This window comes from Camelus bactrianus, chromosome 17 (genome assembly GCF_048773025.1).
Source record: "Camelus bactrianus isolate YW-2024 breed Bactrian camel chromosome 17, ASM4877302v1, whole genome shotgun sequence".
Classification (NCBI taxonomy): domain Eukaryota; kingdom Metazoa; phylum Chordata; class Mammalia; order Artiodactyla; family Camelidae; genus Camelus; species Camelus bactrianus.
The window spans coordinates 36,716,549-36,726,546 of record NC_133555.1 but is presented as its reverse complement, the minus strand read 5'-3'; the positions used below and the strand labels follow the sequence as shown (position 1 = coordinate 36,726,546).

The 9,998-nt window shown below is 49.1% G+C and overlaps 1 protein-coding gene across 5 annotated transcripts in view; it reads right to left on the bottom strand.

Moving 5' to 3' along the window:
- Positions 1-4,132: 4,132 nt before the first annotated feature.
- Positions 4,133-9,998, bottom strand: part of SLC6A20 (solute carrier family 6 member 20) — a 57,291-nt gene continuing 51,425 nt past the window's right edge. For 3 of the 5 annotated variants that reach the window (XM_074345050.1, XM_010945974.3, XM_074345051.1), the window contains 2 exons: positions 8,426-8,591; positions 4,133-6,690 (listed from right to left, as the gene is read on the bottom strand). In XM_074345050.1, the coding sequence (XP_074201151.1) occupies positions 6,541-6,690; positions 8,426-8,591 (316 nt within the window). In that variant the 3' untranslated portion in view covers positions 4,133-6,540. Of the gene's footprint in view, positions 6,691-8,425; positions 8,592-9,071; positions 9,220-9,998 lie in introns of those variants that run through there. The other 2 variants (XR_012500040.1, XR_012500041.1) reach the window with 2 other exon arrangements.

The following is a 9,998-nucleotide window of genomic DNA, read 5'->3' as shown; positions in this document are numbered from 1 at the left end:
ATAAAATTAGCCTTGCAAATTAGAAGTACCCATCATGCACCGACACCATGACACTTCCGATCCAGACTAAGTAAGGACAAAAATCCCTCCTTTCTTTGGGAAGGTGGAGTTGGGATGATAATCAGGGAATAGAACCCCAAACCCTTCCCTCCCCAATGAATATTCTGCCTATTCATTTTTACATCCTATGTAGCTAACTTGCACAGGGCAGCCTCTCACCTGAGTCCACCCGCTCTCCTCTTGAGAGTATACTGTCCATCCTTTAATAAATTCCTACTTTACTTTTTTAACCACTACGTTTGGGTTACAACAAAGTGACAAAAGATTTCAAAAGCAAACACAGATTACTCAGAAGGCAAGGAAGTTCACACAATCTGTTATCAAAAGCAGCACTCTACATAAACTTGTCCTCTTAACAGAGAGGAACCAAATCTAGTCCTGCACCAGCCTACTTTTAATAACAAAATCCATTTACCTGATTAAGTTTGATCTAATCTCAGCCAGACCACACACAGAGCTCCATTCCTCAGGGCTCCCCTTCCACAACTTTCTAGATCCCTATTAGTCTGGCCCTCATTTTTTTTTTTTTTTTTTTTTTTTTTTTTATCCAGAAAGAACCCAGATTTAGGACAAAATCATTTTTTCCCTCTTAACAAGATGCAATTCCATTTTTTTATACCTTCCTAAACATACTTTCCTACTGTAGACTGAAATATTTTTAGTAGTTTTAATGACGTTTCATTAGAATTTCAACTCTTAAAAAACTTCATTTCCAGTGAAATCCAGTAATTACACAATTATGAACTTTTACATTAGCATTCTGTAGGTTAGCAAACAAATAAAAATAATATTTTCTATGAAAAGCACATATTTTTAGAAATTATCTCAGGGTAACACCGTTCCTCAATAGTCCAAAATACTCAGGTTCTCTGCAAACGGAAGCCAATGTTCAGCAATCAATGATTCAGTATCTTACTTTGTTTTGGAATGACCTAGCCATTCAATAAACCTCCATCATTTCACGTCAGGTTACCAAATATCCGGAGAGATCACTTCTAAGTAGTCATTCCCAAAACACAACCATTTCCAAAGAGTTCACCCAAAAGCTCCCATCTCATTTGCATCCAATCCACCTAGAAGAATTTACATCATACCAAGTTAATTGTTTTCCTTCTGCTGACAAACTGCAACAGAAACACAAACCTACTAACCTTCAGTAAACCTAGGTACAAGAAAAGACATGTCTGCATGGATTATACGAGCAATCTTTAGCTAGCTTTAATTTAATACTGAGTATTTTCTGGATCACATGAACCTGAAATTTGTCCTGTCTAGCTTCTTTTATACTTAGAAGTATTTAATTTGCAAGTGTTACCAAGTCCAAACTCGTTCTGCTCACCAGGCCAGTATATGGGGATGTGGGGTGTTGAGACAAGATGAATTCAGGCTTCTTTTATACTAAACGGGGAAGGGGTAAAGGCCTGGTCCTAGCCAGACTCGAGGGAAGGAGTTAATTTCTTCCTTCCTGCAACCATTTACAGTTGATCCTGGTCAGGTGAACCATTTACTTTGTGAGCTAAACAAAGGTATTTTAGCTTAATGCTCATTACCTGGGAGGCAGGGCTCCCAGAGACGGGCCATTATGTTTAATTTAACCTATAGGCAACATCTGTGATTAACAAGCAATACAAAGGTTAAAGTAAAGGAAACAGATCTAATACAGGATCAGAGTTGTTTTTCCCTATTATACAAGTGCTTACGTTTTAGTCAATTAAATAGAGCTCTTTTACCGTTAATTTTTACACAAAGACAGAATCAGAGATCTTACCGTTTTTCACATAGTTTTAAAAAAGAACTTTTTTCCCTTGAGATCCCAAGTAGATTATTTACATCACAAAGGCACAGAAAGAGAAACGCAAATTCCTCTGCTAACTACTTTTATACAACCCAACCATCTTGACTATTTTCATGGATTTTTCCCCCCTAGTTCCCAAACATCCACTTCAGTTTAAAGAAATAATAGTAATAAACGATAAAATACGTATTATTTACACATGCCTCACTTTCAGCAAAATCCGGAAGAGAACAGGACTTGCACTCAGGTACTGAGACACACACCCACCCACTCAAGATGAAAACAGAAGCAATGGCAAAAGGCCCACTTGATGTAAAAGCAGAGCCATTAAGGGCCATTGCTGTCCAGATCTCAGGGAGTCCTGAGCCCACACAGTGTTACAATTAAAAAAAACTCATTTTCCTGCATTGTTGGGAGCATAGCTGAAGATCTCCCTGTTTTGCAAAATATACCCTAGGAGGACAACAAGATGGAACGGAGCTCTGATCGTCTGTACTTAATATTCACAGCCAATGTCATCAAATATCTAGCCACAAAATGGTCTCTCAGGGTCACAGTTCCCTAGCCCCAAAAAGGGAGATCCCCAACTAATGCTCCACTGGAGAGGAAGCCGAATGAATGGCCAAGGCCAGAAAGGGAAAATCCCAACCGATGCTCGGCCACCGGTGAGCCCAGTGCACCAGGGAAGGATACCCTGGCATTGTCACATGTGGGCTCTGCTACTCAAAGATGTCTCAACAAGCCAATGCAGGTGCTGACACACACACACACACACACACACACACACACACGAAAGCAACAAACATGGTCCGACAAAGGACCAGACAAGGTATAGCCCCAAATTCCACATCCACTCCCAGAGTGGCCTAGCTCTCAAAAGAGAACGGACCCCGAGTGGCTCCCAGTGAGCCCAGGCACTTCCTAGAAGGGAATGAATCCAGGTGAAGCAAGAAGAATTTTCCCGTCCTGCCCAGCCGGAGTGGCTCACCGCACAACCAGACACACGAAACCACAAACAACAAGTAAGCTATGGTCGCACAGAGATATTCCACTTCCACTCCCAGACAGAGGCCTCCAAACACATGGGCCCAGCTCTCGAAAGACAACAGACCCAGAGTGGATGCTATGAGCCCACTGTGGCTCCCTTCCTTGTGGGAATGAGCCCAGACCAGGCTGAGGGAAGCCCCAGCCCGCACAAGCTGGAGTGACTCACCCTCAGGCGACGTGGAGTGTGGACGCAGCTCCAGAAGATTCTCAGCTCCAAACAGCCTCGGCCGGGGCGGCGAGAGAAGGGGCTGCCCCGGGCCGGAGTTGACCTGCCACAGGCACAGACTCCTGTGCGGCGTCACCAAAATCGTTACTGAACGCAAAATTCACGTGCCTGCTGCAACGTGAGGCCAAACAAACCGAAATGTTAGTTTGGAACTGGAAAAAACTTTACAAAGCCGGGCACGGAGAACAAACGCTTCCTGCCTCAAAATCCCCGGAAACCGGAAGCGCTTCGCTTGAGCCCTTTTAACGGCTCAGCTGAGGGCGGGCCCTCCCAGGCACGTGACCTGCTCTTCCGCAATTCTCTGATTGGTTGGATTTGAGGCAACACAGCAGTTAACATTATCAATCCTCAAGCACCGGACGGCGTGGGGGCCACGTGCTCATGATTAACAAGTAGTTGATAATTCTTTTTTTCTCCCTCCTCTGACTGTGAGTCGAGTAGAAAACGCTGGGTAATTAATTCTTTGCCCCAGCTTGTGTATCTACGAAGTGGAACAGCCATAAATAAATTTCTGTATGTAAAACAACTCATACAAAACTCGAACACAATTGTTTACACCCTCTTTCCACCCCAGGACAGTTCTGAGGTTGCACTCAAACCTACTGTGAGTTCTCACAGCCTCAGCCAAGGAGGGACCCCGAAACGGGCAGACTGCCCAGGACACCTCTCAAAGGGGCTGGAAACATTCTGCAGCAATCTGGAAGAGCTCACATTCTGCTTAAATCCAGGAAATTTTTTTTCCTAATTTTTCTTCTGGACTCTACCCCTCCTGTTCTCGTGTCCTCATGTGCTGCACCTGTGCGGTCTCACTGCGTGTGACGACGGGAACGTGGGAAGGGCAACAGAAAAGAGACCAGGTGGATTCTCCTTCCCTTCTCTATTTTCCTATTTTTTTTTCTTTCACAAAATGAACTTATATGTTTACACAATGAGAGAAAAATCTCATGTCAATAGTGGGCTCTCAAAACCGCAACCCATAAATAACAACAAAAAACCTAGAGACATACTTGTTTAGGGTTTTATTGATGACAATTGCTAAAAACCCAAATATTTCTCTATATGATTTCTTAGACAAGTCAAGAGTTTCTAAGTCAAGAGTTGGTATGCTTTTAGTATAAATAGAAAGCTTTCTGGAGTCTGTGATCTGGCCACAATACTGTGGTTAGTGCTGAGGGCTCAGGGGTCGAATGTGCCTTTTTCTCTCCAGCTTATCAGAGGAGAGTGCGCAGACGTCAGGTGACCGCTGTTGTGCGGTCCCTACAAAACAGTCACTGGGGAGTTTCTGAGACGGGACTTGGTGGTTCAGGAGGATTACTGCCAAATGTTCTGCTCTTACTAAAGTCTCAGGAGCCAGAATAAAACCAGATCAAAACTGGAGACATTTTCACTTGGGACACATCATCTATAATAATGAGACTTCATCTCTCTGACTTTCGTGAGCAAAAATTATACTGTAGAAGTGACTTTTCCATACAATGAGAAATACTTTCCAACTTTTAAAGGCCATTTTTGATGTAAATGTGCCTGAATGCACAACACAATTTCCTTTTTAAATGGGGCCATGGTTCTCAGATTTGTCTGTTCCAGGGCGTGGACTGGTCACTGGGAGTTTAAATGCTCCCAGGTGGTTCCAAGGGCGGCAAGGTAGAGGGCACTGAGGTACAGCTACTGTGAACAAAGTGATGTTCGAGAACAAGGCTGTCTCCACATCCCTGAGGGTACCAGGCACTCGGGGCGGAAACAGCCTGCTGATGACTGATCCCAGGAGGGGCGGCTCTACTGTAAGACAGCGACCATGACCGGGGCTGAGCTGGAGACTGACCTGTAGGGATTCAGGAACAGACTCAGTGCTGCAGGGCTGCCCTCGAGTGTGCTCACTCTTGTTCCAGCCTTGATCACTGAGGTTTTCTGACACCAAAGAGCCCTCGGATGAGACACCCAGGTCTGACTGCTGCATGCATTTTAAAGCCACGTGACCTTATTATACCTGGACCTCTGGAGAAGCTGGAGGTATTGATAAGATGGCAGCTCAAGACAGCAGAAGACCTTTCTCATGCCTGATTTACTTATAGGGACATTAGTAGCATGAAAAACAAGTTAAAAAAAAAAAAAAGACATCTCCAGCTGATGTCCCAAGTGAGTGTTTAAGCGTCTTTAAAGATGTCTGTACAAATCCACCCAAAGAAAGTTTCCCGAAGTCCATGGTCTCAGAGAAGCACAGATGTTGGAGCAGGAAGGGTTCCTTGCACTTCAGGGATGACCTTGACCTACTTACTGCAGTTAAAAAAAAAAGGCAAGACAGGTGACCTTCCCATGGTGGATGATGCTGTATCGTAAATATGGCGTCTTCAGTGACAAGATGCTCTGTTTGAGATACATCCATTCTAGAAAACTTACGCACAGATCATTTAAAATTGACTTTAAGTCGTATTGATGGTCTTTCCTAGAAAGAGCTGGCCATCATGTCCAAACAGAAGCTTCAGTCTGTGCGGACAAGGCTTCACATCCATCCTCCTGGAGGCTCTGACAGCTGGTCCATCCACTGAGATAGCGGGGCAGGGGCTGTCTGCAGCGAAGCCCCATGTCACCCCGCCAAAGTTGGTATGAGGTTGCAAACTGTAAGTTGGGGCAATTTTTGGTTTGTTTTTCTTTTTGTTGGGGGGGGATTTGGTTTATTTATTTACTTATTTAGTTTAATGGTGGTACTGGGGATTGAACCCAGGACCGCATGCATGCTAAGCATGCGCTCTACCACTGAGCTATACCCTCCCCTTAAATTGGGGCAATTTTTGTAGAGAGGACTAGTCCTGGACCCACTGTGAGGGAGCTCGGATTAGGGAAAAGTGACCCCCTTGGTGAGCCCCGAACAAAGGCCTCCTTTCTTCACGGCCAGTTGGTCCCCTTAGTGAAGGAGAACACAGGGGTTGCCTATTCAACGTGGCTGAAAATAAGAGAACTAATTGTGTACTGATGACATTCAGATTTGTCATCTCAGGCCCTTACAATACAACTGCCCTGTATAGTTCGAGATCTCTACAGGAAAACAAACATTGCTCACATTTTATTCCATAAAAATTATAGTCACATTTCAGCTCATAGTGTGGCCTAGTTCTAGGACCTTCCTAGAGCCAAGCAATTGTCTTAAGACTGCCTGGAGAACCCTGCCTCTTTGGTGATGGTTGGGGGGCGGGCATCTGGGTGTGACCCCAAGGGGAGGGGGAAGGAGAGAGATGGCTTGGCGAGCAGGGTCGGGGTTCCTCTTGAGGGACTCAGCTCCCTTCACACCCTCCTAATCCTTTATAGACTCAGCAAGACAATGGGCTGAGGGCTTCCCGAGTCACTGTCTCAGACAGCAGCAGAGGCGGCTCCGCCTGGACCTGGCAGCTGACAGGGTCTCTGGGAGGCCCGGCTGTCAGGCCCTGGGGGCTGTGTCTCCCCGTTTGAGGCGACGTGTGATGAAAGTCCCCAGGGCCACCAGAGGGATGCACATGGTGGAGGAAGCCACGAGTAGCCCGATGATGGCCAGTGCATACGGCGGGTAATCCTTGGTCACAAGCTGGCCCTGAAAGGAGAACCTGAGTGTCAGCACAAAGAACCTCCCGCCCAAAACCTTCTGAGGGCACTGCATGCCCCAGGCCTCGGGCCTCCAGTGGCGGGAGGACAGCACAGGAGGCTGGGTGTCCTTGTGCCCGGGGCCGCCCCAGCTCTGCACGCAGGTCACTAGTGCATCTACTGTTCCCCCCTCACTTCCTCATTCTCTTCCATGACCTTCAACCAGAGTGTGTGGAGCTCCTGTTTGGAGCTACTCCACAGACCAACCACAGGAATAATCAGGGGGCCTTCTGTTCCAGACACCAGCTGGGCACCGAAATGCAGGGGCTACGCTTGCCCAGTGCCGCCTGATAGAATTTTCCGTGATGGGAGGAACGCTGCCCAATATTGCAGCCACCAGATATGGGAGGCCACGCAGCCCTGGGGTCTGGCAGTAAGACTCAATAACTGAATTTGCAATTTTAATTTAATGAATGTAGATTTCAACAGCCACATGTGGTTATTAGCTACCATGTCGAATAACACAACTCTGGTCTCAAGGGAAGACTTGATGGGCCCTGGGACTCAGCTGGTAGAATGGTGGACGTTTCCCTAGATGCAGAACTGATGAGAAACCAAACGAGGCCAAAAAGGCAATAAATGCTAGCTTTCCATGGAGGACCCAGGGGACAGCTCTGTCTAGGGAGCAGGTGTTTGCTGTCAATCCAAGTGAGATCTGCAAACCAAAATGCCACACAGAGTGGCTGGTGTAGGGGAACCAGCCCACCAACTTTTTGTTGCTGGTCTGTTACTCTCTGTGTTCTCTGTGACAAGGACAGAAATTGGGAGGAAACATCTGGAAACTATTTTAGCAATTTGATAGCATAATCCTGTATCCTCTGATTCTGATACGTACTTGGCGCTTGTATTTAATAAATGTTCTTTCAAGTAAATCACTGTGACTGCATTTTTCCAAAGTATCAGTCTGTTGTGGATTGGAGCAAACACCCGGTTCCTCCCCTGAGGGGGGGGAAGCCCTGATCGGCACCCACCGCTGCTGGAACCAGACCTGGGGGCCCTCCCGGCCTCCCTGCAGCTGTGTGGGGCTGGAGCCCCGGGCCCTCGCACCTGTCTGCACACTCCACACATACCATATGCTACAAGGCAGCATCTTCTCACGGAGGAAGAAATGCAAACTGGCCGGTAAGATTCCTTTCCTCAAAAAGTAACTCTGTCCTATGAAAGCGTGTGTGTGCGAGGAGTCAGGGCTGACCCTCAGGGAGGCTCTGATACAGCCACCCTGGCTGTCCCGACCCTGACCTGGTGCCCTCTGCTGGGTGAGCAGATGCTGCCCGGCCCCCGTCTGTGTCTTTTCAGTCCCAGCCACATCCGGACCAGACCCTCCCAGGATCCAGCAATTCAAGTGTTGATGCCAGCTCCTGCCCCACCCAGCTCCGCAGGTGCCTTCCAGGGGTCAGGGGTAAGGGAACATGCCCTCCAGGCTTGCTGGGTCTCCTCTCAGTGGCCTCAGGGGACGGAGGTCAGGGGCGGCTGGCTGAGGGTCACGGGCAGCCGGGAAGCTCCGCAGGGAGTCTCACTCCCTCTTCACTGCGGCACGTGTGAAAAACTCCCGGCCCAGCTCTGCTGTCTGGGCTGAGTGTTTTTAAACACCTGGCTGATGTGTTCACATTGTGACAAACAACCTACCCACACCCTGGGGAGAGCTCCTGGGCTTCAGAAAACTGAAGGCCCCAGACAGCAGGTACCTGGGAGGCGTCCCAGGCCTGGTAGCGCAGGGTCCCGGTCATGATGTAGTCGCTCAGGTAGAAGACAAAGAGGCTGACGATGAGCAGCGGGCTCACGCCGGCCCACATGGCCTTCCAGTACCAGTTGAGCTTGCGGCCAGTCATGGCCCGAAGGTCGCTTTCAAATCTATTTGGATATCGGGGAAAGTCTGGATTATCCATGCTGTTGGAGCCAGGGTTCCAGCCCTCATGTCCCCGTCTGCTTAGGAGGATTCTGTTCTGGGCACCACTGAGGTTTGCACATGACCACTGGGCCCTGTGACTCCTTCTGGGGAGAGGGGTGCTGGGCCTTGGGAGGGGAGGGGGCTGAGGCCGCCCCAGAGGGGACGAGGCAACCACCCGCAGATGAGTGGACGTCAGAGGACATCCTCCTGGTGCTGGCCTTGGGATGGAGGCTGCAGGTGTAGACGTGGGAACAGAAGGCCTGCCAGGACACCTGTGACTCCATCCTCAACACCAGGGGACCCTGAGGGCAGCCCTGCCCCACCCCTCCCACCCTGCTGTCTATCAGCGACTCTCCTGCTCATTAGAAAAGTCCCAAGAGGGGAATCTCATTTGTTTCAGAGACCTGGGCAGGCTTCCTGGGGTGGGTGGGGGTGGTTCAAACCTGGGACCAGAATCACCTTCGCTCAGGCCCGTTGGCGCTGGTGTGGAGCAGTGCTTCCCAAATGCAGGAGCCCGCAGACCCCCACTGTGATTTCCATCACGTCTGTGGACTGTCTCTTTTCACTTTTCTTTTAAATGGATTCTTTCTCCTGAGTTTAGCAATAGCACAACAGCATGCACTTTATGGATTTCTATCCATGGACTTGATTGGCTAATCACATGTTTCTCTAATACACACACACGATTAGGGAAAATATCTCCAGCACTTTGGGAAACGCTGACCCAGCCATCGCCCCATTTCACAGAGGAGGGACCGAAGCCCGAGGTGCCTGAGGGCACCCAGGTAGTGGCAGACCCAGGGCCAGAACCTGGATTGGTGTCCTACCTCCAGTCCAAGGCCTTTGAAACCGCTCCCCAGGGCGGGAGAGGCAGCCGTGGAGGAGGGGTTGGGGTGGGGGTGAGGCTGTCCAGGTGGCAACCACAGTCCCAGCCTCTCCAGGACCTGCCCTGCGTCCTGAGTTCCCATATCACCACCTGCCCCCGTGCTGCCACTGACCTAGCGGGGCCCTGGGCTCTAGGCCACCATTGCATAGTGGACACTTGGGATTCTCAAAACTACACATGGCAGAAAGTGCTGCATTATCTAGTCCCTTTACATCCCCTGCCCCCTGCTTCCTGGAGATAAAAGGCTTGAAGAGATGGCTGCAGAAGAAAAGGGAGCGTGGTACTGCTGCTGTGTGGCCACCAGATGGCGCCGTATCCCTATAAACTACCCAGAGAACTTTGTATTTCTGCCCCAACGTCCACCTCTTACCACCCACCCCCCAGCTGTGGGGGGACTGGAGCCCCTCTCCAGCACCTCCAGGGGCCCTAGGTTCTTCTCCCTCCCCAGCCTCCTCTCTTTCCCCCGAAACACCCATCCTCTCCG